The sequence below is a fragment of the Excalfactoria chinensis genome, chromosome 1 (assembly GCF_039878825.1).
Source record: "Excalfactoria chinensis isolate bCotChi1 chromosome 1, bCotChi1.hap2, whole genome shotgun sequence".
Lineage (NCBI taxonomy): Eukaryota > Metazoa > Chordata > Aves > Galliformes > Phasianidae > Excalfactoria > Excalfactoria chinensis.
Window position 1 is genome coordinate 183,363,193 of NC_092825.1, and position 27,487 is coordinate 183,390,679.

The 27,487-nt window shown below is 62.7% G+C and overlaps 4 protein-coding genes, 1 long non-coding RNA gene and 2 other non-coding genes across 10 annotated transcripts; 5 read left to right on the forward strand and 2 right to left on the reverse strand.

Moving 5' to 3' along the window:
* Positions 1–709: 709 nt before the first annotated feature.
* RPS11 (ribosomal protein S11) lies at positions 710–4,247 on the forward strand. Its single transcript, XM_072347617.1, has 5 exons — positions 710–818; positions 1,034–1,165; positions 2,559–2,634; positions 3,097–3,226; positions 4,033–4,247. Exons 1-5 carry the CDS (start codon positions 804–806, stop codon positions 4,154–4,156), a joined length of 477 nt encoding a protein of 158 aa, XP_072203718.1. The 5' UTR covers positions 710–803; the 3' UTR covers positions 4,157–4,247.
* Positions 2,760–2,850, forward strand: LOC140247526 (small nucleolar RNA SNORD35). The gene has a single exon (XR_011902706.1). It is a non-coding gene; the product is annotated as a small nucleolar RNA SNORD35 (small nucleolar RNA).
* On the forward strand, positions 3,413–3,504 carry LOC140247525 (small nucleolar RNA SNORD35). Its single transcript, XR_011902705.1, has one exon. It is a non-coding gene; the product is annotated as a small nucleolar RNA SNORD35 (small nucleolar RNA).
* A 5,007-nt stretch (positions 4,248–9,254) lies between the features above and the next one.
* On the reverse strand, positions 9,255–16,592 carry FHIP1B (FHF complex subunit HOOK interacting protein 1B). Of its 3 annotated transcripts, none has more exons than XM_072327096.1 (14): positions 16,493–16,592; positions 16,180–16,251; positions 15,064–15,235; positions 14,364–14,637; positions 13,695–14,297; positions 13,463–13,621; positions 13,309–13,395; positions 13,062–13,229; positions 12,915–12,994; positions 12,096–12,265; positions 11,094–12,017; positions 10,835–11,013; positions 10,534–10,696; positions 9,255–9,888 (listed from the first exon to the last, which is right to left on the reverse strand). In XM_072327096.1, the coding sequence occupies exons 4-14, from the start codon at positions 14,499–14,501 to the stop codon at positions 9,593–9,595; spliced, it is 2,967 nt and encodes a 988-aa protein (XP_072183197.1). In that variant the 5' UTR covers positions 14,502–14,637; positions 15,064–15,235; positions 16,180–16,251; positions 16,493–16,592; the 3' UTR covers positions 9,255–9,592. The 3 variants fall into 3 exon arrangements, with proteins under 3 accessions (XP_072183197.1, XP_072183198.1, XP_072183200.1); XM_072327097.1 differs by having other exon boundaries at positions 16,158–16,251; XM_072327099.1 differs by having other exon boundaries at positions 16,212–16,251; positions 16,493–16,569.
* Positions 16,593–16,682: 90 nt separating this feature from the next.
* CNGA4 (cyclic nucleotide gated channel subunit alpha 4) lies at positions 16,683–21,185 on the forward strand. Of its 2 annotated transcripts, none has more exons than XM_072327101.1 (4): positions 16,683–17,197; positions 17,276–17,562; positions 18,234–19,220; positions 19,955–21,185. In XM_072327101.1, exons 1-4 carry the CDS (start codon positions 16,701–16,703, stop codon positions 20,593–20,595), a joined length of 2,412 nt encoding a protein of 803 aa, XP_072183202.1. In that variant the 5' UTR covers positions 16,683–16,700; the 3' UTR covers positions 20,596–21,185. The 2 variants fall into 2 exon arrangements, with proteins under 2 accessions (XP_072183202.1, XP_072183201.1); XM_072327100.1 differs by having other exon boundaries at positions 19,846–20,610.
* On the reverse strand, positions 18,757–23,171 carry LOC140247423 (uncharacterized). Its single transcript, XR_011902651.1, has 4 exons — positions 23,058–23,171; positions 19,840–19,925; positions 18,971–19,185; positions 18,757–18,816 (listed from the first exon to the last, which is right to left on the reverse strand). It is a non-coding gene; the product is annotated as an uncharacterized lncRNA (long non-coding RNA).
* Positions 21,490–24,706, forward strand: CCKBR (cholecystokinin B receptor). Its single transcript, XM_072327102.1, has 5 exons — positions 21,490–22,243; positions 22,813–23,064; positions 23,133–23,397; positions 23,466–23,593; positions 23,906–24,706. The coding sequence occupies exons 1-5, from the start codon at positions 21,490–21,492 to the stop codon at positions 24,412–24,414; spliced, it is 1,908 nt and encodes a 635-aa protein (XP_072183203.1). The 3' UTR covers positions 24,415–24,706.
* The last annotated feature ends 2,781 nt before the right edge of the window (positions 24,707–27,487 follow it).

Sequence of the window (27,487 nt, forward strand, 5' to 3'; positions counted from 1 at the left end):
TACCACAGAGGAATCACAGCATCACACCATGGCCCAGGCAGGAAGGGACCACAAGGATCATGAAGCTCCAACCCCCCACCACAGGCAGGGCCACCAACCTCCACACTGAATACCAGCCCAGGCTGCCCAGGGCCCCATCCAAGCTGGCCTTCAACACCTCCAGGGATGGACGGGGCATCCACAGCCTCTCAGGGCAGCTGTTCCAGCACCTCCCCACTCTCTCTTTCCCCCTGACATCCACCCTCCATCTGCCCTCCTTCAGCTCCAGCCCATTCCCTTGTCCTGCTGTTATCTGCCCTCTCTCAGAGCTGACTCCCCTCCTGGACAGTCCGGAGCCCCGAAATCTCACCTAAAACCCGCCCAGACATCACGGAAATGAGATGTGGACAAACGGGCATCACGGTGCCGTAACTTTACGGCCCAGCCCTCGCTGCGACATGGCTGGGGATGTCACACACGGAGACCCCGAGCTGGGGGCACCCAGACCGCAGTGAGGTCCCCTCCAGCCCCGCCCTCCCGTTCCGGTCCGTGCCCAGAGCCGTCCGCCCGACGTTCCCGTTCCCTGCAGGCCGGCACAGCCCACCGCCCCACCAACCCCCGGCCGCCATCACCAACATGGCCGCCACGACCACAACCCACACGGCCTCCTCCCGGCCGCCTCACGCATGCGCACAACCCCAAGCGTAAGCCACGCCCCCTTCCTCCCAAGGCAACTTCCGGTGTTCTCCCCACCTCTTCCGCTTCCTCCCCGGATAAGCGGCGCCCCGCCGGACACGCGCTCCTTTTCCGCCGCGCGTTCCAAGATGGCGGACACGCAGGTGGGGCCGCGGTGGCTGCGATCCGCCGGGCTTCACACGGGGGATGGGGGGGGTCGGAGGGAGCCGCGGGGGGGGCGTGATCCGTTGGGATGGGGCACCGGGGGCGGGGGGAGGAACTCGGGATGGAGGCGTGGGGCCGGGTTGGAGGCGTGGGGCCTAGTCGGGGCCGAGCCCGCCATTGCCGCCGTTGTTTATACCGTATCTCCGTCCCTCAGACCGAACGTGCGTACCAGAAGCAGCCCACGATCTTCCAGAACAAGAAGAAGGCGCTGGTGGGGGAGGGCGGCAAGGAGAAGTTACCCCGCTACTATAAGAACATCGGCCTCGGCTTCAAGACGCCCAAGGAGGTACGGCCCGGCTGCCTTGAAGGCCGTAGGACGGTCTTTATAGGGTTCCCTTCTGCATGCTGAACGCCAACAGCTCCCTCAGGCTGCCTATAGAGAGCTGTTGGATCCTGTGTGCGTCCCCGTGCTGTATTATGGACCCACAGCCCCATGTCATAGAACTACCCAGGTTGGAAAAGACCTTGAAGATCATCAAGTCCAACTGTAGCCCAACCAGTAGCCGATCTCTAACAACCCTCTGCTAAATCATATCCCTGAGCACCACATCCAAACGGCTCTTAAACACATCCAGGGATGGTGATTCAACCACCTCCCTGGGGGAGCCCATTCCAGTCCCTAACCATGTGTATCCCATTCCAGTCCCTAACCATGTGTATCCCATTCCAGTCCCTAACCATGTGTATCCCATTCCAGTCCCTAACCACCCTTTCTGTAAATAAGTTCTTCCTAATATCCAACCTGAACTTGCCCTGGCGCAACTTGAGGCCATTTCCCCTCGTCCTGTCACTTGTCACTAGTGAGAAGAGACCTGCCCCACTCTCACTGTAAGAACCTTTCAGGTACTGGCAGACGGCAATAAGGTCTCCCCTCAGCCTCCTCTTCCTCAGACTAAACAGCCCCAGCTTCCTTAGTCTCTCCTCGTAGGGCTGATTCTCCAAGCCCTTCACGAGCCTCGTTGCCCTTCTCTGGACCTGCTCCAGTACCTCCATGTCCTTCTTGTGCTGAGGTGCCCAAAACTGGACACAGTACTCGAGGTGAGGCCTCACCAATGCTGAGTACAGGGCCAGGATGACTTCTTTAGTCCTGCTCACCACACCATTCTTAATACAAGCCAGGATGCCATTGGCCCTCTTGGCCACACGGGCATCCCTCCTGTGCTGGGGACCCCAGGCCTGGACACAGTGTGTTCCACATGGGGCCTCACAAGGGCAGATAGTCCCATCCCTGCCCGCTGCCCTCTGTGTTGGTGCTGCCCCGGGGGGCACCCTGCTGCCTTGTGTCCGTGTCATCCATCAGAACCCCTTAGTTCCTCTCCATAGAGCTGCTCTAATCCTCTCAGCCTGTACTTGTGGTCTGGGATTTCTCCCAACTGAAGTGCAACACTTTGCATTTGGCCTTATTGAACCTTATTAGCTTCATGTGGGCCCCTTATCCGGGTCCCTTTGGATCTCTTCCTTTTGTTGTATCAGCTGCAGCACTCACAGCTCCCCAGCACCATCACTGGGTCTCTGTGCTGCCAGGGCTGCCTGCCCTGACACTCACTGTGGCTCTGGGCAGCCTGGGCTGGTGGTTGATGACCCTGCAGGCAGCAGAGGGGGTTTGAAACGAGATGATCATTGTGGTCCTTTTCAACCCGGGCCACTCTATGATTCTCCGTCCATCGCTTCTCTTGTAGGCTATCGAGGGCACCTACATTGACAAGAAGTGCCCCTTCACTGGCAATGTCTCCATCCGTGGCCGAATCCTGTCAGGTGAGTTGTGCAGCACCTTCAAGCAGCAGCACCGTAACCACATGGTGCCACCAGAGCAGGTAATCACACAGAGCCCATCAGGGTTGATCTGGAGCTGCTGGGAAGCACGGCGGTGTTCCTTGAGCTGCACGTGATGCCATTCTCACGATGGTCTTCCAAGCCTCGTGGTGAAGGGGCTGTGACGACAACGCCACACGGCTTTGCTGATGCGAGGCACAAGGACCTGCTGGTGCCATTTCTCTGCAGTGTGGGTGCTGGGTCAGTGCAGGCAGTGTCAGCTCTAGGAAGTTACTGGAATCGAGGGGCGCTGCCTTGACACGTTAAATAGCACGCACTGCTGCTCTGGGGTACCTGCTCTAAAGGCCTCCATTCTGCAGTAGTTAGGAACAGATCCCCAGCACGTTTTGCTCACAGTCTGTGAATGATTCCCACCATCATCACCTCCCCTCTGCTCGTCCCCAGGTGTGGTCACCAAGATGAAGATGCAGCGCACCATCGTGATCCGCCGGGACTACCTGCATTACATCCGCAAGTACAACCGCTTCGAGAAGCGCCATAAGAACATGTCTGTGCATCTCTCCCCCTGCTTCAGGTGTGTGCCAGCAGGACGGAGCTCTGATCCTCACGGTGCAGAGCTGCAGAAGTGCTGCATGTGCTCATGTGTCTGACAGGCATATCTAATCTGTGCGGTGCTCAGCCCAGATTCCGCTGATGTGAGCGAGCAGGTCAGGGTGGGAGGTAGAGTTTTATGACTGCTGCTGACCTGGAACTTGTTTGCTGGTGGTGATGTCTGAACTCACGATGGTCTTCAGAGTCCCCGCTGATGAAGGGGCTGCTGACAATGCCAGTGGCAACTGCTGAACCATCAGACACGTTCCAGTCAGTCTGTCTGCTGTATCTGTGGAACCACAGTGTTACCGGCCTGTAGTGCTTGAGGAAGGGTAAAAAAAAGGAAGCTTGAACTGATGTTTCCAAAGGAAACATTGAGGGCAGAGGGAGCGCATTCAGATGCTGCCATTTTATCTGCTGCATGTGTCTGAAGCACGCACCTGGAGTAGCCCAGATCTTAAGGAGAGCTTCAGGTCTGTAAGTGACTGGAAGGGAATGCTGGGGGGTGATGCTGAGGGGTTTCCCTTCAGGTGCTCGGTGCTCATCCTGCTTCATGTCTGGATGGGAGTGACGGGCTGTGGTGGCAGCTGAGGGGATGACCGCTTCTATTTCAGCACAGTCATCTCTGCAGCACTTGAGGTTGCACCTCCTTGTTCTGCAGCTCTGGTTATGCAAGGTCACTTCTAGCGTGGTTACACGGCAGCGTTTTCAGCATGGTGTGCTGCCCACGGCTGTGCTGCAGAGCAAGGAACTGCAGATTCCCATCGGCTGCTCTGCCTTTCTTTGCAGGGATGTGCAGATCGGAGACATCGTCACCGTGGGGGAATGTCGGCCCCTCAGCAAGACGGTCCGGTTCAACGTCCTCAAAGTCACCAAGGCTGCCGGCACCAAGAAGCAGTTCCAGAAGTTTTAAAACCAGCATATGGAGCGTAATTGGGGACAAATAAACCTTTTATAAAGTCTTCCTTATGTGTTTGATGGGAAATAAACAGCGCTGAAATGCAGCAGCGCATGTGGACACGTTGAACCGTAGGAAGGGGTGAGGAAGTGTAGCGGCTTTGGGGTGGGCGCTGTGCTGGGAGTTCATGTTTCCTGCTGAGGAGCAGCGCAGGTTTGGTGTGGGTGAGGGGCAGGCAGTGAGTGTTGGCTCTGTCAGTACATGGGGATCGATGCTGTCCCACGGCTCTGTCTTGGCACTGGTGCTCTTCAACATCATCAGTGGCAATGGGTGATGGGCTGGAGGGCACCCTCAGCAAGTTTGCTGATGGCAGCAAGCTGTGAGGGATGTGGTTGGTATGTTAGAAGGAAGGGATGCCATCCACAGAGATCTCAGTCAATGCTAAAGGTGGGCTCATATGGAGCTAATGTTCTCCCTGAGAGCAGCCCTGCAGAGAAGGGCCTGGGGGTCCTGGTGGCTGAAAAGCTGACCATGAGTGTACTCTGGTTGTACAATGGTGATCCACACTACAGGATGGGGGTCCCAGCTTCTCCATTGCCTTTCCATCCCCTGCTCTGCGCTGGAAGCACAGCCATAGTCTATATGTGTTGTGTGGTGCTGCACGGAGATGCCATGACCTTTGGGGATGTTACACCTTCTGGCTGCTTGGGGATGCTCTGCCCACTCAGGGATGCCGTGGCCACTTGCGAGGAGGCCGTGCTGCTCAGGGATGCCATAGGATCATAGAACCACCCAGGTTGGAAAGGACCCCCAAGATCATCCAGTGCCACCATCCTCCCATGGCCAATACTTTCCCACTAAACCCACACCCTGCTCCCCCAGATCGGTGACCCCTCCAGGACCACGGTTGCCTTGTGCTGTGCTGTGAGCAGGAGCTCCTTGTGCATCTCCCAGTGGGCACCCAATGGAGCTGCTGCCTTGTACTGTCACCCAGCGCTGCTGCTGAACTGCACAGCCCCAGTTTCCTGCCCCAGCCCGCAGCTCAGCCGGCAGGAAGCTCAGGTTTCTGTTAGCCATAGATGGCCATTGGCAGCACAGAAACGGAGCTGCCAGTTGTGTGGGGCCAAAAATATGACAGTGAGTCTTGAGGTGGAGCTTGGCCAGCAAGCAGCAAGTGTGCACCGCCCCAGCCCAGCTGTGTGGGTCTGTGGGGAAGACACAGAGCTCGGAGCACAGACATGACAGTCCAGGTGCACCCCAATCCCACAGCTGTGGGCTGGTGACCCCCTGCTGGTGGGGACGTGGGGATGGAAGCTCTGCATCCATGGGCAGTGCTTGCAGTGCAGGAGCTGCTCCTCCCTTACAAACCCTGTGTGTTGCCTTTGTTGGCACCAAGAGTTGGGCATCAGCTTGGTGCCGTGCAGCCCTTCACACCCCACAGCTCCCAGTGGCTGTGGTCAGGGTCTCCTCCCTCCCAACCTTCCTCCCCATCCCTAACGCAGCCCCAGGCCTGAGGAAATGTCCCTGAGGCCATTGGGACAGGACACTGTGCATGGAGATGCTGTGGCACAGGGCACGTGTGAGCATCACATTGTGATCCCATTGCACGGGACATGCAGAGGTACTGCTGTACAAACCCCATGTCCCCACGGGGAACAGAGCTGAGCTGCGGGGCTACAGTGAGGTGAGCTCTGGGCACGGCGCCGGGAGCCTGGCCCCACACGGGCAGGAAGTGAGTCAGGGCTGGGCAGGAAGGAAGGCAAGAAGAGACCTGGGTTGCACCATTCCCTGCGTCCCAATGGCCTCCCAGGGAGGGATGAGTCCTGCTGCTGCCTTCCACACGTCCCTGCTGGTCCCTGCACCGTCCCCTCCAGCTCACAGTGCTCTGCATGCTCTGCATGCAGCTCGGCTGGGCTCTGTGGGTTTGTCCCCCCCAGACCCTGGTGCATCATCCCACTCCACTCCCCAGTCCCTGAGTGCGGAGGGGTGGCTGGGATGGATGCATTGTGCCACGTGGGACAGACGTGCTGTGTCCTCTGTGATCCATCAGAGCTCCTCCTGCCTGGAGGCCCCACGCAGGCAGGCAGCGCAGTGCCAGCAGCCCTTGCATGCTCAGGTGTGCCTGCAGGCACCAGGTTCACTCAAGCATCCCAACAGACACAAGGATCTGTTCCTGGGCTCCCCACCCCCCGACCTGCCCACCCCACCACCCCCAGCATGGCCCTCCTGCAGGGAAAGTGGAGCACAACAGGAGCTGCCAGGGCTGTTCCATCTCCACGGGGCTTGGGTGTCAATCTGTGCATCTCTGCTGGTGGAAGTGGTTTCCAGGACAGAAACATGAGAAATGCTGCTTGGCTCTAATTTTGGATCCCCACCGCCCCCAGGAGCCGCAGTGCTGTGTGGGGGGAACGGAGCTGCTGGGAGGCTCCTGCAGCTCTGCAGGGTGAGGGGAGCCCTGGGCTGTGTCTCTGCTCCCAGCACCCAGACCCCAGCCCTGGGCACTGCATGCAGAACGTTCCTGGCTCTGTTCCCCATCTCTGCTCAAACATCGCCCCAAAACCTGTGTATCCCAATGCCACAGAGAACCCAGCAGTGCTGGCATTGCTTTGTTGTCAGGGTGCCCCACTCCAGGTTTTTATAATGCCATGGCCGAGCTGCCGTGCCGTCCTAAAGTAAGACAGATGCTCCCTGAAAGCCAAACCTGTGTTGCCATTGACTTGACCAGAGCAGAGGACCTTCACTTCCCACCAAATGCACGCAGTGCTACCAGCACTGTGCCAGCAGCCTGGTGCTGACGGTGTCCTGTGAGCTGCCAACGACCCCACAGCAATGACATTACCCTGCAGAAGGATCTCTTCAGCTGTGTGCATCTTTGGAGGAAGGAGGGAACCAAAATCACTGAGGAGCTCTGAAATATTCTCAGGTGTGTACAGAAAAATCTGATATTCCCAAGCGGAAAATGCTGTCCTTAATTTACATTTTAAGACAGACACCCACATGAACAAGAGGAAGTGCTGACATGCTCCCAGCCTATGTTGTTTGGGGCTTTTCAGAAGCAGCTTCAGCACAGCTCCAAGCAGCCCCTTCACACAGAGCAGGGAAGGGCCCAGCCAGCCCATGTAAACCCCCATCCCGTCCCATCCCATCCCATCCCTTCCCATCCCATCCCATCCCATCCCATCCCATCCCATCCCATCCCATCCCATCCCATCCCATCTCATCCCATCTCATCTCATCCCATCCCATCCCATCCCATTCTATTCCCATCCCACCCCATCCCATCTCATCCCATCCCATCCCATCCCATTCTATTCCCATCCCATCCCATTCTATTCCCATCCCTATCCTCATCTCATTCTCATCCTCATTTCCATTCTTATACAGATTCTCATTCCCATCCCAATCCTTACGCCTACCCCACCCATATCCCTATCCTTGTCCCCATCCCTATCTTTGTCCCTATCTCTATTCCTATCTCCATCCCCATACCTACCCCCGTCCTCATCTCCATCACATCTCTATCCCAATCCTGATTTTCTTTCCATCCCCATTATCCCTATCCCTAACATCCCTATCCTTATCCCACCCCTATTCCCATCCCCATCATTCGCATTTGTATGTCCATCCCCATCCCTATCCCTATTCATATCCATGTCCCTACCCCATTCCCATCCTCATCTCCATCCCATCCCCATTTCAGCCCCCACAGCCATCCTGCATTCACACTTCCCACGACAACACCACAGAGTAGGGCAGCATGGGTGATTTTCCCATTAATCTGTTGGTTCAGAATAAGAGCTTTAGAGAAAAATCCCAGCAGGCAGGAAAAGCACCAGAACGGATGCCAAAACCCAAATGGATGCCAAAACCCAAATGGATGAGAGCTGGAATTTACAAACAAATGCTTAAAACGCTGCATGGATAATTAACACCAGCACTGCTCTGTAGGAAGAGGCCCTGGTGAATGTTGGGTCGGTGGCTGTGAGCACTGGGATGCACTGCTCACTGATTGACACAGGTGCCACGTCGAACCATGTTCCACCAGGAAATGAACACTAGCAGCATCACTGCAGCATATTTTAGTGTAAAGAATCAAAGATGTGATGGAGCTCGTGGAAAGAGCTGTGGACAGCATGGAACCCTCAGCAGTGGTGGGGCGCTCCTCCCAATGCACAGCTATGCAGGTCCTTCTGTTTGTGCATTGAGAGTGTGGTGGTGGAGAGTGAGAATGCAGGAGGGGATGCCAGCGTGGACAGGGCAGATGCTGAAGGCTGTGTGGTGCTGCGGGTGCCTGCAAGGACATCCTCCACTGCACCCACACATACCAAGGGCCAGACACTGATCAGTGCTGCTGCCCACGGTGCTGGCCCATGGCGATGGGCACACCCCATCCTCAGTGGCTGCCCTCTGTGTGCATCCAGCCCACAGCCAGCTGGCGGAGTTGCTGATGGAGGATGATGTGGATAGGTGGGTGCACGGTATCATGGGCCACTGGACTGTCAGCACCCTGCTCTGCTGAGGGGGAAACATCGACCAAGGAGGGCACAGTGCAGGACATGCTGGCAAGAACGGAGATCCCTGGATGGAAATCACCACAGCACGCAGGGCTGGAGCCCACAGCACCAGCATCAACAGCAGCCAATGGGCCATGGTGCTGGGCAAAGAGCCCAAGAGCCCACTGAGCTGCTCTACCGCCTCCTCCAGCAGCTGCTCACTGGCCACAGCAGCACTCCTGGTGCCAGACAACGTCCCCAGCCTCAGCCCCACAGCCCCTCAAGCACAACAGACTCCAGCGACACCCTCAGACACACCCCGTGCAGGGAAGGTCCAGAAGGGTATCAGGGAAAATCCTTTCTCCCAAAGAGCGGCGATGCTCTGGCACAGCTGTCCAGGGAGTTGGTGGGGGTCACTGCACTGGGGGTGTTCCAGCACAATGTGGATGTGGCACTGAGGGATGTGGTCAGTGAGCATAGTGGGGATAGGTTGGGGATCTTGGAGAGCTTTTCCAACCTCAGTGAACCTAAGATTCCATCACCCCCTCTACCCTCAGCATGAAGGAGACCCCAGTGATGGGGTTCCTTCTTCTCCCGCCCCGCAGAGATGGCAGTAGCAGTGCCCTCGACCAGACCCTTTATTACAGAAGGGCTTATACACAGCACAGACACACCAGCCCCCCCATGCACCACCCGGCCCCGTGCTCCCACCCTGCCCCACAGCCACCCCACAGAGCGGGGCATTGCATAGAGAGGAGCAGGTGGGTGATGGGTGACATTGGGGCCACGGGGGCGGCAGGGGGCAGAGCCAGCCCGCCCCACGCCAGGTGGCACCGTCCGGCCCTGCCGTCCCCACGCATCCCCGCGGCCGCCCGGGGCCAGCTCCCGGCAGAACATTCATCCCAAATAAATTAAAAGGGTCCGTGCCCCGTGCGCGGTTAAAAAGCAGCCACCAGGGTCACTCCTCGGGCGGCTCGGAGAGGAACGGGGAGGTGACAGCGTGCGCCTGGGCGATGGCTGCCAGCTCCTTCAGGAACTCGCTGAAGATGACGGCGCAGTACACGGCGTTCTTGACACGCAGCGCCTCGCTCTGCTTCTCGGCTGAGCCGCGGAACAGCGTGGACCCCGCCAGCGCCTGCAGCACCGGCCCGTCCCGCACCTGCTGCAGCGCCAGCTGTGCCGCCTGCCGTGCCCGCGTCGGGCTGTTGGTGTGCCGCAGGATCAGCTCGCCCAGCGACGGCTTCCGGCTGCGGGCTGAGGGGCTGCGTCAGCTGAGGGGCCACGAACGCAATGGCACAGGCACAGCCTGCGACGTGGCACAGGGCAAGGCATGGGGCATGGCACAGAACACATGCAACACCCCAGGCCACGCGCTGGGCTGTGCCCTGGGGCACGGCCCGGGGCACACACCAGTGTGTGACATGAGGCAGAGCCCAGGCTGCATGCTGGGCCATGTGCAGCCCCCAGTGCAATGCAGCAAGGGGCAGGCAGAGATCAGTTTGCATGCAGTGCCACATGCAGCCCCCTATGCAATGCTGCTGAGGTCTAGGCGCTGTCTACTGCAATGGAGAAGCATAACCCAGCAGTGTGAGCAGTGCCACATGCAGTCCCCAGTGCAATGCAGCCCTTAGTGCAATGCAGCACACAGCAGCAAGGAAAAGGCAGACCCAAATCTTGTATGCAGCACCCAGAACTGCACAACGCCCCCAGGCAACACAATATGAAGCCCATGAACTCTGGTGCCACAGCCCCTTCACCATGGCAACCCCCAGCTCTTCACACAAAAGGTCATGAGCTCCCCATTTCAGAGCAGCTCCCAGACCCCATATAGTGCTGTGGGCACCCCCACACAGTGCACCCTCAGCACCCCCAGCCCAATGGCAGCAGCTCCCATCTCACCCAAAGTCTCTGAGCGACGCAGCGCCGGCATGACACCTGGTGCATCAGCCCAGTCCAGCTTGCCACGCGCAATCAGGTACTTCTTGGCCTTGAAGAGCAGCATGGGAAAGTCCTCCTGGCTGGCAGCAAAGCTTTCAATCTTGTTCTTCACCGAGCCAAGCACCTGCGGGATGGGACACAGAACAAGATGGGATGGATGGGACAGGATGGGAGGGAAGGAGTAGAGGGTAGCACCGCGGACAGCGACATCAGCACCAAGGACAGCGCCGGCAGCACCACGGACAGCGCCCGACCACCAAACCTGCAGCAGAGATTTGACGCTGGGCTGGAAGACCATGTTGGTGTTGAGTAGGAAGGAGCGCAGCAGCGGCTGCGGGTAGCAGGCCAGCTGGGCCACCAGCCCCGTCAGCAGGAAGTTCACGTAGAGGGAGTTGTGCAGCATGTTCTCCAGCTTGCCAAACAGCACCGTTATGAAGGGCCCTGTGGGTGGGTGCAGGCGTCAGGGTGTGACCATGGGGTGGGACACAGAAGTATTCCCGTCTGCGCCCGTTCAGCCCCACCTGTGAAGGGTTGGCTGTGGGGCGGCCCCACAGTGCGTGGTGGGCTGGCCACGGCCTGTGCCAGAGGGTCCAGCACCCGCACACGGCCCAGTGCCTCCTCGCCCTCAGGCAGAGTGGCGAAGCTGGCGTAGGCCTCCTCCTCCTCACGGGACAGCAGTGGCTCAAGCGTGGCAGGCGGTTCAGCCTTGGCCCCGTTCTCCATCTCAGCCTCAATCTCTCGCAGCTCCTGGGTGAAGGTCTCAATGCTGACGCCTGCCCCATTGGGTTCAGCTGGTGCCTTGGCCAGCAGCTCCTCCAGCAGCGAGTCCACCGAGTGCGGGGGCTCCCAACCCGCAGGCTGCGTCTGGGCCCCATTGTGTGCCAACCCCTCACCTCGCGGACTCCTGCGCACTTTCTTCACCACCACATCCCCCTCTGGCCGCCCTGGCTCCGTGTGCCCATGCGCCCCATTCACCAGTGCCCCCGAGTCCCGTGTGTCAGGGCTGGGCCCCACAGTGTGGGGCTCACTGGGGCTCGGAGCCCTCCCTGCCCCCTCCTCAGGCAACCCCCGCTTCTTAGTCCGCGGGGTCGGGGGCCCCGGGGCACTGTCAGGCAGAGAGGCCACATCGGGGGTGGCTCCGGGGGCTGCAGGCTCCTCGCCATCATAAGGGGCTGACCAGACACGGCATGCCCATGCGCAGCGGTCGATGCTGCGGCGTGCGTCCCGCAGGTACTCCAGGTAGTTCCTGTCCAGCTCTGCCACCTCCTCCCAGCGGGTGGCCCGGTGTGCAGGGCTGCCACTTGGTGTGCCTGGGGAGCGCGGCGCTGTGCTGGCTGCCTCTGGGCCGCCACTCTGCTGCCTCATGAAGAAAGAGAGACGTGATGGTGTGGAAGGTCGCGGCACCAGCACTGCTGAGGATGCGTCCACGCTGGGGCTGCTCTGCCCTATGGAGAGGAGATGTTGCTCAGCAGTGCGGGGCCGGGGGTGATGCACTGTGTGGACCTGTGGTGCTGGTGCCGTACCCTTTGCCCACGCCGTGTGCTCCTCGTCGCGTTCTGGCAGTGGGACATTCTCAGGGCAGCAGCAGCGTGGGATGAGTGAGAGGAACTTGGCAGCAGTCTTGCCATAGATGTCCAGGTCCCGCACCGCCCGCTTCTGGCTCAGCATGACATGGCTGCAGGGCAGCAGGTACCTGGTAGGATGCAGGGCTGTGAGCGAGGACGCAATGGGACGGCAGGGCAGGGGCAGCAGGAAAAAGCACCACGCCATTCTGCTGTGTCATTTCAACCCCTGGGGACACCCCCTATGAGATACAGCTGTGCCTATCCCAGTACCAACATGATGATACCCAGCCCGATCCCATACTGCTACCAGACCCCCTGGGTATGTCCCCCATACAGGTCCCTACATGCCACAGCCATGTCTGATTCTAGTGCCCACGTGGCAATATCCCGGCCCCATCCCATCCTCCCACTGGATCCCCTGGAGTTGCCACTCTCAGGCCGCAGCCGTTTCCATCCAGCTCCCACTTGGTGACACCCCAGCCATCTGCCATGCTGCCACTGAACCGCCTGGAGATGCCACCCCTGGGACACAGCTGTGCCCTTCCCAGCAACCATGGTGACACCCCAGCTGTCTCATACTGCCCATCAGACCACATGTGCACCTCGCAGGACACAGCCATGCCCATCCCAACACCCATGTAGCACCATCCCAGCCCCATCCCATCCTACATCACATCCTCTAGAGATGTATCCCACGTCCCTGCATGCCACAGCCACGTCTCACCCCAGTGCCCACATGGCGATGCCCCATCCCAGCACCACACAGCCGGGCAGTACCTAAGCACCAGCTGCAGCATCACGTCCTCACAGTTGAGACTGAGCAGCGTCCGGAAGAGGCTCAGGGACACCATGCAGAGCTGGGCACGGAGGAGACATGAGACAGCTGCACATCTGGGTCCCCCCACTCCCTGCCCCACCACTCACCCGCGAGTTGCTGTTGATGCGGCTGACGAGCGTGTCGAGGATGGTGGCGTTGTCATGGCGGTGCAGCAGCACGAAGCGCAGGAAGGTCTTCAGCAGCGCCGTCTCACTGACGCTGCGCAGGAACAGGTCCAGGTAGGCGGTGCTGGCGATCATCTCCTCGATGGAGGTCTGCGTGGGGAGCAGCAGCTGGAAGCGCTCCGGGTGCACCGCAGAGTGCCCCACAGCACCACCGGCGGGACGCCCCTACCTTGTGCAGCGCCGGCCCCATGACGGGCACCAGGAACCCATTGTGCACGTAATCCACCAACTGCTTCTGCACCAGCGGGTGGGCGACCTGCAGGGTGTGGGGATCAGGGCTGCCCGTGCCAGCCTGCATCGCCCCCCGTCACCGAGAGCCCCACCTGGATGACGGCGTTACAGAATTCCAATGAGTTCATGAAGAGCACGAGGGAGGAGACCCCGATCCAGTCCTCGCGGCGCAGGCAGTGCCAGTCATCCCCGCGCACCTCGATCTTGCGGGGCAGCGAGGAGTACAGCGCGCTCAGCCCCGTGGCCAGGACCTGTGGGTACAAACACTGAGCGTGGCCCTGGGGCACGCGGCACCCAGCAGCTCCGGCACCACACCAGCCTTACCGGGCAGAAGTAGGAGTTGTCGGTGATGGACTTGGCGACGGCGTGGTTGCTGGCCGACATGGCCATGATGAGCAGCAGCGCGTCGCGGGCCTGCTGCCCCAGCACGCCCTCGTGGTGGATGAAAGGGATGAGGAGGGAGAAGATGATGAGGTTGGCGGGGCCCTGGTCGGTGTGGCTGTGAAAGAAGAGCTCCAGGATGGCGGGCTCTTTGGCCACCGAGACGCAGAGCTGGTTGAGCAGCAGCACCAGGCTGTTCTCCAGCGGCGCGGAGGTGGGCTCGGCGCAGAGGCTGAGCAGGCGCAGCAGCGGCGTAAGCACGGCGCGGTGCCGCAGGAGGGGCTGCCGGGCCTGGCTGATGAGCATCTCATACAGCTTGAGCTGCTCCACCTTGCGCTCCTCGCCAAAGTCGCCCTGCAGGTGCCAGCCCAGCAGCCGCTCCAGCAGATTCTCGGCCACCACAAACTCCAGGATGGGCCCCGTGTTGGCCTCGCCGCGCGGCCGGTCCTCGGCCAGCAGGTTCAGCAGCTGGTAGGTGTTGTTCCGCACCGCGCTCAGGTCGTCGGGGGCCGGCGTGCAGCCGCGGCGCTCCAGGATGCGCAGCACCTGCAGGCACAGCGCTCAGTCCCACCCCGAGGGTCGCCCCGCGCCCACCGCCCGGCACCGGCTCACCTGCGCCCAGTGGTTCTTGAAGACCATCAGGCAGGTCTCGGGGTCGGCGGTGACGGGGCTCTGCAGGCTGGCGCTGCGGGCAGCACGCTGCCCAACCCCGCGCGGGGTCAGTTTGCTCAGCCAGCTCATCCTCTCCATGGGGACGCGGTGGGGGCACGGCTCAGGGGCAGCGCTGTGGTGCCCCGCAGGCCCGGCCCGATCCGATGTCTGTGCGGTGCCGTGCGGGCACGGGGCAGCGGGCAGCAGGCAGGGCCACACACTCCATGCTGCTGAGCTGTGGGGAGCGTGTGAAGCAAAGGGAAGGGGCAGCGGCACCGTCCCAGCACCATCTGCCACCATCCCAGCACCACTGTGACACCACCCCAGCGCCCCCCCAGCACTGCTCCTGCCTCAGCGCAGCCCCACACTGCACCCAGCCTCCTGGGAGTGCTCTGTGGGCGCCTCTGTAGGAAGGGACGGAGGGGACCGAGAGCCACAGCTCCCACAGTGTGAGTCACACAGCATGACCCTGAGCACAGCCCAGGGTGAGGGCAAGGGTGAAGGAACTGCTGCTGCCACTCTGGAATGGGGATGGGCATGAAGCTGCACAGCCTGGCCATCAGGCCTCATGCACGCCCACCCCCATGGCACAGCCTAAAGGGACAGAGCCCAAAGGAGCAGCCCCACAGCCGGGAGGCAGCAGGGAGGGGATTTCACCTACCTGTGAGCGAGACCTCACGGGCACAGCTGGAACCCAGTGGCACCACCGTGTCCCAGCGCAGGGCAGTGGAGCAGAGAGCTCTGAGCAGCACCGAGGGAAGGGGGTCCCAGAGATGCCTCTGGCTGGAGACACCAGGAAGGAGAGGCTGCCCGGAGCCGGGGCAGGACAGGAGCTGGGGCAGACAAGGAAGTGTGGAGTGGAGGCGGGCAGTGACACTGCGCCGCTCCACACCCAGAGCTGCACTTTGAGCCAGGAGCTGAGCGTGGGGCACCGGAGGGCACCGCGAGAGCTGCGCTGGGACGGGGAGCAGCCACAGCCCAGCACCCCCCGCACAGCTCCCCGTGTGCTCAGCGCCCGCCCACCAGCCCTGCGTGGGAATGAAGGTGTGGGGCCCAATCCCCGTCCCTGGGATGCTCCGTCCCACGGCCACCAACCCCTGTGCTGAGGGTGCCAGCGCAGCCCTGTGGGGCACGGAGCAGGGGCAGGGACAGCACCGAGCCCCCCAAGTGCCCACCGTGCCCCCAACACACCCCGGGCCCATCTGTGCTCTGGAAGCAGTGGGGGCAGGGCAGGCCGGCGGGGCACGAAAGGGGCCAAAGCACAGAAGGGGAAGGAGGCAGCGGCTGCCGGGGCAGCTCCGGAGCTCCGGTACGGCATCGCCGCGGGAGCCGCGCCGGTTCCGGCCCGACACGGCGGGGGTGGCATCGCGCCCGGCGTATTTCGGGCAGCTGACAGATGTATTTATACCACGCGCCGTGGAGCTCCCGTTGCACCGCAGCTGCGGCTGCTAAAGTTAGAGAGGCAGAAAGCGGCTGCCACGGCGCCGCCGACACCGGGACGGACACGGCGCCGTGCCGCGAGATGGGGCTGACGGCACCGATCCCGACCGGCCCCAAAGCTCAACCGGGGCCCCATTTGGGGCGATGGCACCGCAGGGACACAACGCGATCCGCACGGGGACGGAAAGGAAGCGGCTGTGGGTGGGCTCCGGGCAACGAACGGCGGCCCACGTGGCACCGGGCGGCACCGGGCGGTCAGAGCCAGCCCGATCCCACGGCAATGGGGGCACGGGGGGAACCGCACGGCGACCGTACCGACAGCGAGTGGGAATCGTACCGACAGCGGGTGGGAGCCGCCCCGCCCCGTACCTGGGGCTGAAGGTCGCGCTCTCGGCCGTCAGCGCGGTTCCTGCGGGGGGAGGGAAGCTCCGCTCAGCCCGACGCGGTACCGAACCCCCCCTCGGGGCCCCCCCCCCCCCGGCTCCGCCCCGCTCCGCCCCCGCGGCCCCGCCGCTCCCCGCGCCCCCGCCAAGGGCACGGCCCGACCCCCCCCCCGCCCCCGCCGCCTCCCTTCCCGCGGTCCCGCCCCGCCCCGCCCCGTCCCGGCCGCCCCCCGCCGTTCCCCCCCCCCCCTCCCTTCCCGTTCTCACCGTCCTCCCCCGCCGCGGGCCCCGCGCGCCCGCCGCCATCTTCGCGCCACCGCCCCACGCACCGCGCGCGCACCGCCCCGCCCCGCGGCCCCGCCCTGAGCACCGGGAAGGGGCGTGGCCTGAGAGCAGGGGGGCGGGGCCTAGAGGAGAAACCGCGCGCTCATTGGCTGCGGGGAAAGAGGGGCGGGGATGTGGGCGGGGCCTAAAGATGGGCTGGGGGGACCACCGGGGTCGGAGCGGGGCGGCGTGCGGGACAGCGGGCGGCAGTGCCAACAACGGGGCCAACAACGGGGCCAACAACAGGGACAACAACAGGGTCAATAATAGGGCCAACAACAGGGACAATAACAGGGACAATAACAGGGACAACAACAGGGACAACAGGGCCAGCAGTGCCAGCAGGGCCAACGAGACACCGAGAGCCGCGGTACAGCCGCTCCCGGGACGGCCCCGCACCGCACTCCGGCCCCGCTCGGTGCCCGCCGTGTCTCCCTGCCCCGCACCCCGCGGCGCAGCCCCGCCCCGTACCCCGGGGACCGCCCGTTGCCTGGAGCCGCCCGCGGCCGTGAGCGCAACACCGCGCTCTGCGGGAGGCTGCGGGACCCCCCGGTCCTACCGCACCATGCGCGGCCTCGGCGCGGTGCTGTCCCGCCGCTGGGACTCAGCCGAGCCCGGCACCGACACCGACACCGGGCACCGAGAGCGGTGAGCGGGGCTCCCCTTCCCCCGGGACGGCTCGGTACCCCGGTGCCATGTCAGCTGCCCGCTCTCCCCATCCCGCAGCACCGCCGAAGCCCGGGGCTGGATCCTGGACCCGTCCGGGGAGCGCTACTACTGGTGGCTGAGCGCCATGGTGCCGCCCGTGCTGTACAATTGGGTCGTCATCATCTACAGGTGCGGCGACGGGCGGCGGGAGGCGGGAGGTGGGACGAGACGGTCCGGTAACGGCTCCGGTCGTGCCAGGTGCTGCTTCACGGAGGCGCAGGAGCGGCACGCAGTGCTGTGGCTGAGCCTGGATTGTGTCAGCGATGTGCTGTATCTGCTGGACATCGGCGTGAGACTGAGCACCGGTCAGTGCCCGCACAGCCACAAGTGTGTGTTGGTGCAGCAGTGTGCTCACAACACACTCTGCACAAGTGCAGACACACTTGTATTGTGATACACACAGCCTGGAGGCACGGCCACGGCCGGGCAGGCGGGAGGGACCAACCCCTCTGCCCCCACCTCCCCCTCCTGGCACAGCACCACCTTCATCCCCTTCAAGTCCCAATCACCCCTGTGAACAGCCATTTCCCCTCCGTTTATACCTGAAGGGAGCATATAAACAGGAGGGGGAACAGCTGTTTGTGAGGGTGGGCAGTGATAGAACAAGGGGGAATGGTTTAAAGTGAGACAAGGGAGGTTCAGGTTGAATATTAGGAGGAAGTTTTTCACCCAGAGGGTGGTGCTGCACTGGAACAGGTTGCCCAAGGAGGCTGTGGATGCCCCATCCCTGCAGGCATTCAAGGCCAGGCTGGATGTGGCTCTGGGCAGCCTGGGCTGCTGGTTGGTGACCTGCACATAGCAGGGGGTTGGAGCTGGATGAGCACTGTGGGCCTTTGCAGCCCAGGCCGTGCTGTCATTCAGTCCCCCCATCACACCAGGATCCCACCAGCCCATGTTCCCCCCCACTCCCATCCCCACTGCCAACCACAGAACCCCCCATCCCTCTGAGCTCCCCCAGCCCGGTGCTGCCCCGCAGGCTTCCTGGATGAGGGCATCCTGGTGCTGGACCGGGGCCGCATCCGGCGCCGCTACCTGCGCTCCAGCAGCCTGGCATGGGACGTGGCCTCGGTGCTGCCCATTGAGCTGCTGTGCCTGCGCCTGCGCTCAGCCCTACGCGCCAACCGCTGCCTGCGCACCCCGCGGCTCCTCGAGGCCTTCGACCGCCGGGAGACGCGCACGGCTCACCCCTACGCCTTCCGCATTGCCAAGCTGATGCTCTACGTCTTCGTGGCCATCCACTGGAACGCCTGCCTCTACTTTGCGCTGTCGGTGCGCCTGGGGCTGGGCTCTGACCCGTGGGTGCACCCCAACGGGAGCCGGCCCGGCTTCGCGCGCCCGCTGCGGCAATACCTGCACAGCTTCTACATCTCCACCCTCATCCTCACCACCGTGGGTGACACGCCGGAGCCGCAACGCGAGGAGGAGTTCCTCTTCATGACGGCCGGCTTCCTGCTGGCCGTGCTGGGCTTCGCCACCATCATGGGCAGCATGAGCTCCGTCATCGCCAACATGAGCGCGGCCGACGCTTCCTTCTACCCGGAGCACGGCCCGGTGCGGCGCTACCTGCGGGCTCATGGTGTGGCGGGGCGGTTGGTGCGGCGCGTGGCCGCGTGGCACGAGCACCTGCGTGCGCAGCGCAAGCTGGCGGAGGAACACGTGGTGCTGCGGCACCTGCCCGAGAAGCTGCGTGCCGAGGTGGCCGCCAGCGTGCACCTACCAGCACTGAGCAAGGTGGGGCTGTTCCAGAGCTGTGAGCGGGGGGTGCTGGAGGCGTTGGTGCTGCGCCTGCGCCCGCAGGTCTTTGGGCCTGGGGAGTTCGTCTGCCGGCGCGGCGATGTGGGCCGTGAGATGTACTTCATCCGCGAGGGGCGGCTGGAGGTGCTGGGAGCTGACGGCGTGACGCGGCTCGCCGTGCTGGGAGAGGGGCTCTACTTCGGAGAGATCAGCCTCATCAACATCCCCGGTGAGCCCCTGCCAGGCCCCCATGTTGATGCCCCCATAGTGCCACCCCTGTGGTGCCATTCCCAAGGTGCCGACCCCTTGGTGCCATCTCCTCAGCACCATCCCCATTGTGCCATCCCCTTAACACCATACCCACATTACTATCCACTCAGTGCCATCCCCATGGTGCTATCCCCATGATGCCATCCCCGTGATGCCATCCCCATAGTGCCATCCCCTTAACGCCATCCCCACAGTACTATCCCCTCAGTGCTATCCCCATGGTGCCATCCCCAAGTTACCATCCCCATGATGCCATCCCCACAGTGCCATCCTCCCAATGCCATCCCCACGATGCCATCTCCATAGTGCCATCCCTTCAGTGCCATCCCCATGATGCCACCCCCACGATATCATCCCCACGATGCCATCCCCTCAGTGCCATCCCCAAGGTGCAGTTCCTGTGCCACCCTCCCACCCCCACATCCTGCTGGTGCCAGCAGAACCTGAGCCCAGGCTGGAGCCAGGGCACATTTTGGTACAGTGAGCACAGGCTGGTCCTGGTGCTGCCCTGTTTCTGTCCCTGCCCCATGTGCCCTGACCGTGCCGCCAACCATCCCATCCTAACCATAGCAACGCACCCTCAGGGAACCGCTCGGGGAACCGGCGCACAGCCGACATCCGCAGCATCGGCTACTCAGATCTCTTCTGCCTGGCCAAGGAGGACCTGGCGGAGGTATTGACCGAATTCCCCAGTGCCCGCGTGCTGCTGGAGGCCAAGGGCCGCGAGATCCTGCTGCGTATGGACAAGCTGGATGTGCACGCTGAGGCGGCGGCTGCAGCAGCCCGGGAGGAGGCTGAGCGCCGAACACAGGTGCTGGAAGCGGCGCTGGAGACTCTGCAGACACGAATGGCGCGGCTGCTGGCACAGCTGGAGTCCAGTGCCCTCAAACTGGCGCTGCGCATCGGGAGCCTGGAGAGCAGGGCGCAGCAGCGTGGCAAGTGGGGACAGGGGAAGGGCAGGAAAAGGAGTCCCAGCAGGCTGCAGCGTGCCGCAGGGGGAGGGGAGCCTGAGGGGCGACCTCCCAGGGCACAAGATCCCACTAAGGCACAGGGTCCCACTACTGTACAGGGTCCCAGGGGGGCGCAGGGTCCCACCACAGCACGAGGTCCCATTGGCATACCAGGTCCCACAAGGACACGCGGAGCCACCAGGGCACAGGGTCCCACCAGGGTGCAGGGTCCCATTGGCACACAGGGTCCCATTGGCACACAGGGTCCCACTGGCGCACAGGGTCCCACCAGGGGTCGGGGTCCCACAGGGGCACGGGGCACGCAGCCCAGAGGCCGCTGGCGCTGAGGGTCAGGGACCTGCCTGGCTGCCGAGTGTGCATTAGCAGCGACAGTCGGTGCTTCGTGACAGTCGTTGCTGGGTAACCGTGACAACAGTTGCTAGGTAACAATGACAACAGCCGCTAGGTGATGGTGCCAATAGTTGCTATGTAGCAATAACAACAGTTGCTAAGCAACAGCAGTGGTTGTGGGTGAATGAGAAGCGTGGCTTTGTAACCGGGATAGGAGATGCGGGGATGGGGCAGGGGGGCACAGGAGTGGGGACTGGGGGCTCTCAGCACAGCAGGAACGGGGGCTGCATTGGTCAGTGTGGGGTGGGGATGTGATGGAGATGAAGATGGGGACAAAGACAGAGACGGCGATGGGATGGTGATAGGGAAGGGGCACAGAGTCAGACTGAGATGGGGATGGGACAAGAATGGAGTAGGACAGGAGGGGACAAGAAATGGCGGGGTGGGAGGTGACAGGGATGGGGGTGAGGGTACGAACAGTGTCAGAACAGGAACAGGGGTTTGGACAATGGTAAGGAGGGAATGGCAGGGAACAGAGATGGGGACAAGAATGAGAGTATGACCGAGATAGGGGTAGGCACAGCCCAGGGTGGAGATGGGATAGGAATGGGTACAGGGAAGGAAAGGGAAAAGAGGGGACAGATCAGGAGGGAACAGGGATGGGGATGGAGAAGGGACAAGGATGTTCACTGGGTTCAGAACGAGGACAGAGATAGTAATGGGGATAGGACAGGAATGGGGATGGGTAAAGGAAGGAATGGAGATGGGATTGGAATAGGTGTGGAACATGAATGGGAAGGGGGATAGCAACGGGGATGGAGATCGGATCGGGTGGGATGGGGGAGGCAGGAATGGCGATAGAGACGAGAATGGGGATGGGGATAAGGGTGGGAACCACGGGTGACCCAGGGTGGGGATGGGACAGGAATGGGGAAGGGGATGGGCGAGGGGGTGGGAAAGGGAGAGGACAACAGAGGGGAGGAAGGCTCGGAAGGGAACAGGGATGAGATGGGACGAGGACAGGGATGGTTTGGGGCGAGGCCGGGACGGATCCCCGCAGCGCCGAACGTGGCAGCAGCGGGAGCGGCCTCGCACCCCCGGGGGACCCCGGAGCGGCCCCGTCTGAGAGCGGTCCAGCTGCAGCAAACAGAGCGGGGCTGCTGCGCAAACAGCGGCGGAGAGAAGCGGGCGGCGGCTGCTCGGGCACGGGGGAATGCTGCGGGGAGCGGCCGGGGGGAGCCGGCGGGGCGGGGAGTTCAGATCCCCTCGAGTCCCTCGAGCCTCGGCTCCGGTCCGGCCCCGCCGCCCCCTCCCCCTCCGGTCTTTCTTCGCCGCCCCCCGCCGCCCCCGTCCCGCCCCGCCCCGCTCCCCTCCGCCGGCACCGCCCCCGCTCACTCTCTCGGAGGCTCCGAAGCGCGCGAGGCGGCGTGGAGCGGAGCGGTCCCGGCGGAGCCCCCCCCGGTGCCGTCCCCGGTGCTGCCGAGGAGGGCGCGATGGGCGCGGGGCGGCTGTGAGGGCTCCGCCATGGACCCGAGGAGACTGAACGAGTCCCTACAGGAGCTGCTCTGCCGCCCCGGGAACGGTACCGGCTCCGCCAACGGCACCGGGACCGGCCCCACCTGGAACGGTTCTGCCTGCGACCTCCTCCGCAGGGGCCTCCGGGGACCGCCGGCTCCCAAAGGTGAGAGGGAGGCGGGCGGGATGGAATGGGATGAGATGGAATGAGATGGAATGAGATGGGATGGGATGGGACGGGATGGGGCGAATCGCGGGGCCGCGCACCGGAGCCGCTCCCTCCCGGTGCGCCGCGTCCCCAGCATCGCCCCGGTGCTCAGCGCACGGTGATCCCGGAGGGGGCTCGGACTGCGCGGGGGCAGCGAAAGTCCCTGGCGGAGGCGGGAGGGAACCCCGGGAACCCCAGGGATCCCCCGCTCCATCGCCCCATGGCGCTGCCTTCACGTGGGGATGCCCGCGCCGGGTGATGCCCGAGCCGAACCGCTCCGCTCCCGGTGACGGCAGCCGCGGGCGCGTCCGAGCGAGGAGCGGAGCTCGGGCCGGGCAGCGCTCGGGAGCACCGCGTTTCCTCCGCCCGCCCGCCGTCCCCGTGCTGGAGCTCGGCCCGCGTGGCACCGCGTCCTGGCACCGCGTGCGCCGCAGGGGGTGGCCGCAGGAGCTGCCGGGCACCGCGCAGGGCTGGCGCGCAGAGCCGTCCCCGGGCGCAGTGCGCTGCCCGTGACCGTGCACCCGCAGAGCTGGACCTGACGGTTCGCGTCCTGCTGTACGCGCTGATCTTCGTGCTGAGCGTCTGCGGGAACGCCCTGGTGGTGGCCGTGCTGCTCCTCAACCGCCGCCTGCGCACCGTCACCAACTCTTTCCTGCTGTCCCTGGCGCTCAGCGACCTGATGCTGGCGCTCTGCTGCATGCCCTTCACCCTCATCCCCAACCTCATGGGCACCTTCATCTTCGGAGAGGCCGTCTGCAAGCTGATGGCCTACCTGATGGGTACGACGCGGGTCAGGGGCCGTGCGCCGCGCCGCGCCGAGCTGCCGCTGACCCTTCGCCGCCCGCAGGCGTCTCCGTCTCGGTCTCCACCTTCAGCCTGGTGGCCATCGCCATCGAGCGGTACAGCGCCATCTGCAACCCGCTGCAGTCCCGCGTGTGGCAGACGCGCTCTCACGCCTGCCGGGTGATCGCCAGCACCTGGCTCTTCTCGTTGCTGCTCATGTTGCCCTACGCCGTGTACAGCACCACGCGGCTGCTGCCCGTCCCCGGCGCCCGCCCGCCCCTCAGCCAGTGCACTCACGCGTGGCCCAGCGAGCACGTGAGGCAGGCATGGTGAGTGGGGAGCGAGGCGAGGCGTGGGGAGGGCGAGGGCTGCCGAGCGACGAGCGCTGCGCTTCCAGGTACGTCCTGCTGCTCCTCGTCCTCTTCTTCATTCCGGGCGTGGTGATGATCGTGGCTTACGGGCTCATCTCCCGCGAGCTGTACCGAGGGATCCGCTTTGAGCTGGACATCAAGGGGGAAGCGGCAGGTGAGGCTCTGGGGAACGGGGAGCCGCGCAGCTCCGCTCAGTGCAGGAGCTGGTCAGGATGCAGGTCAGGTCAGGATGAAGATCCTGGGGCAAACAGCGGGGGCTGAGTCCCACTGCAGGTCCCTTTGCCCCCTCCTGATGCTCACACCGTGCTGGTGGAGGCCACGCCACTCTGTGCCCAGTCCATGCTCAGTGATGTGCCCATTGCCGTGCCCGGCGCCATGCCCGGTGCTGTGCTCAGTGCCACGCGCTCTCGGTGCCACCTGGGTCCTCGCGGTGCCACATCCGTGACCGTGTCACTCCTGCCCGCAGCCCAGCGCGGCACAGAACCGCTGCCCGCCTGCGACGAGGGGGACGGCTGTTACCTGCAGCTCTCCCGGCCGGGAGGGGCGCTGGAGCTGCGGGCGCTGGGCGCTGCGGGGGCGCAACAGGAGCGAGCGCGAATCAACAGCTCCGAGGCGAAGCTGGTGGCCAAGCGGCGCGTGATCCGCATGCTGGTGGTCATCGTGGCCATGTTCTTCCTCTGCTGGCTGCCCATCTTCGCGGCCAACACGTGGCGCGCCTTCGCACCGCGGGCAGCCCAGCGCGCTCTCTCGGGGACGCCAATCTCCTTCATCCACCTGCTGTCCTACACCTCCGCCTGCGCCAACCCGCTCATCTACTGCTTCATGAACCGCCGCTTCCGCAGCGCCTTCCTGGGTACCTGTGCCGGCTGCCGCCGCTCCTGCCCGCGCCGGGCGCCCGACGAGGACACGGCCAACGCCAACGCGTCGCTCTCCAAGTTCAGCTACACCACCGTCAGCAGCCTCGGCCCCCCCTGAGCCCGCCCGGCCCCTCACCGCCCCCCGACGGCGGCTCCCTCGTGCCCCGGCACAGCCCCGCATTCATCCCCCGCATCCCTGCATCCTGCCGCCCCGCACACGCTGCCCGCGGGCTCCCTGTTGTGGTACAGGAGGTGGGGACGGGGCCGGCGGTGGCCCCGCACTGCCCTCACCTTTCCCGTGGGGGCTGTTGGGGCACGGCCGGAGCTGGGGCGGCGATGGGAAACGCCTCTCCGCGGATTCACCGCTCCCCGCCGCGGGCTCCGGCCGCAATAAAGGCTTGGTCTGGTGCCGCCTGCTGCGCTCCATCTGACCCGCACCGGTACCGAGTCCCTTATAACCGGGACCGGACCGAACCGGCACGTCATTCCCAGAGCCACGAGTGGTGCTGCGCTCACACACACACACACACACACACCCCTGTGCAAACACACACAACCTCGTTCTGCACGTTCACAGCGCCCCGACGCGATGCGCAGCCCGCACTGCCCCGCAGAGCTCCAGATCCCGCATCACCCCGATGGGATCCGCGTCCCGCGGTGCCTTTGCAGCCTCCTCCCCCACGGACGGGGCTGCATCTTCCGCAGTGCTCAATAGGACCCGCCTCGCACCGAGCCCGTATAGGACTCCATCTCCCACAGTTCCCCCGTGGGACTCCATCGCTCACGGGGATCGACAGGACTCCATTTCCCATAATGCCCCCACAGAGCTCCCCAGCTGGATTCCATCTTCCGCAATGCCCCAGCGAGACTCCATTTCCCATCCTGACCAATGAGACTCACCTCCTCAAATGCCCCAAAGAAGACGCTGTCTCCCGTTATCCCCCAATGGGACTCCCTCTCCCTCAGTGACCAATAGGACTCCATCTCCCATCGGGCCCCGATGCTGCTCCACCTCTGACCTTGACCAAACTGGACTCCAGCTGGATCCATGGAGATCTGTGATGAGTGGTGACCCCTGGGGGTCGTGCTGGGGCCGATACTCTTTAATATCTTCATCAATGACATCACAGCATCATAGAACTGCTCGGGTTGGAAAAGACCTTAAAGACCATCAAGTCCAACCTCAACCTGACCGTACTGCCCTGACATCCACAGTGGGGTCGGGTGATTTGCAGTTTGCTGATGACCCCGAGCTGTGGGGTGCAGTGACACAGCAGAGGGATGGGATGCCAACCAGAGGGACCCAGACAGGTGGAGCAGTGGGGTCAGGTGAACCTGATGGGGTTCAACAAAGCCAAGAGCAAGGTCTGCACCTGGGTCGACGCAACCCTCACAACCAATAGAAGCTGGGAGGAAAAGGATTTGAGTGCAGCCCTACCACAAGAGGCCTGACAGTGCTGATGAATGGAAGCTGCCCATGAGCCAGCACTGTGCCCTCGCAGCCCAGACAGCCAACTGCATCCTGGGCTGCACCAAAGCAGCGCAGCCAGCAGGTCAGGGAGCGATCCCGCTCCTCTGCTGTGTGCTGTGAGGCCTCACCTGGAGCAATGCATCCAGATGTGGAGTCCTCAGAGCAGGACAGACATGGAGCTGCTGGAGAGCATCCAGAGGAGGGTCAGAACAGTGACCCCAGGGATGGATCGCAGTGAGGGTGGTGAGGCACTGAACGGGCTGCCCGGTGTTGTGGTTGATGCTCCATCCCTGGAGACTTTGCAGAGAGGCTGAATCAGGCCCTGGGCAACCAGCTGGAGCTGTGGTGTCCCTGTGCACTGCAGGGCAGTTGGACTGCACTGCCTTTAAAAGTCCCTTCCAACTGTAAGGATTCTATGATCCTATGGCTCCACGTCCCACAGTGCCCAGTGGGACTCCACGTCCATCAGTCCCCATACAGGATTCTACCTCCCATAATTACCAGTGGGACACAATGACCGATGGGACTCCATCTCTCATAGGGTCCCAATACAACTCCACCTCTGACCTTGACCCAATAGGACTCCATCTCCCATAGTGCCCAATGGACCTCCATATCCCATAATGCCCAATGGATCTCCATCTCCCATAATGCCCAGTGGATCTCTGTATCCCATAATGCCCAATGGATCTCCATAGCCCATAATGCCCAATGGACCTCCACATCCCATAATGCCCAATGGATCTCTGTATCCCATAGTGCCCAATGGACCTCCACATCCCATAATACCCAATGGATCTCTGTATCCCATAGTGCCCAATGGACCTCCATATCCCATAATGCCCAATGGATTTCTGTATCCCATAGTGCCCAATGGATCTCCATCTCCCATAATGCCCAATGGATCTCTGTATCCCATAATGCCCAATGGATCTCTGTATCCCATAATGCCCAATGGATCTCCATAGCCCATAATGCCCAATGGACCTCCACATCCCATAATACCCAATGGATCTCTGTATCCCATAGTGCCCAATGGATCTCCATCTCCCATAGTGCCCAATGGATCTCTGTATCCCATAGTGCCCAATGGATCTCCACATCCCATAATGCCCAATGGATCTCTGTATCCCATAATACCCAATGGACCTCCATATCCCATAATACCCAATGGATCTCCATATCCCATAATACCCAATGGATCTCCACATCCCATAATACCCAATGGACTCCCATCTTCCCTGCTCTCCCACTGGGTCTCCATGTCCAACATGCCCCAATGGGACTCGATGTCCCATAATTCCCACCCGGACTCCATCCTTCTCACGTCCCCAATGGGAATCCATCTCTGTCCTCAACCAATGGGAATCCATCTCTGACCTCAACCAATGGGAATCCATCTCCTCTGAGTCTCTGACCTCAACCAATGGGAATCCATCTCTCATAATGCCGATAGCGGCCCTCAGTTACCAATGGGATTCCCCATCCCACAGTCACCAGGAGGACTCCATCTCCCACAATGCACCACGTGACTCCATCTCCCACAATGCACCACGTGACTCCATTTCCCACAATGCACCACGGGACTCCATTTCCCACAATACACCACGGGACTCCATTTCCCACAATGCACCAGGTGACTCCATTTCCCACAATGCACCCCTCCCTCCCGTCGTGCCCCGGGCGCTGTTTACTCGGAGGCCGCTCTCCTCCCGCCCAC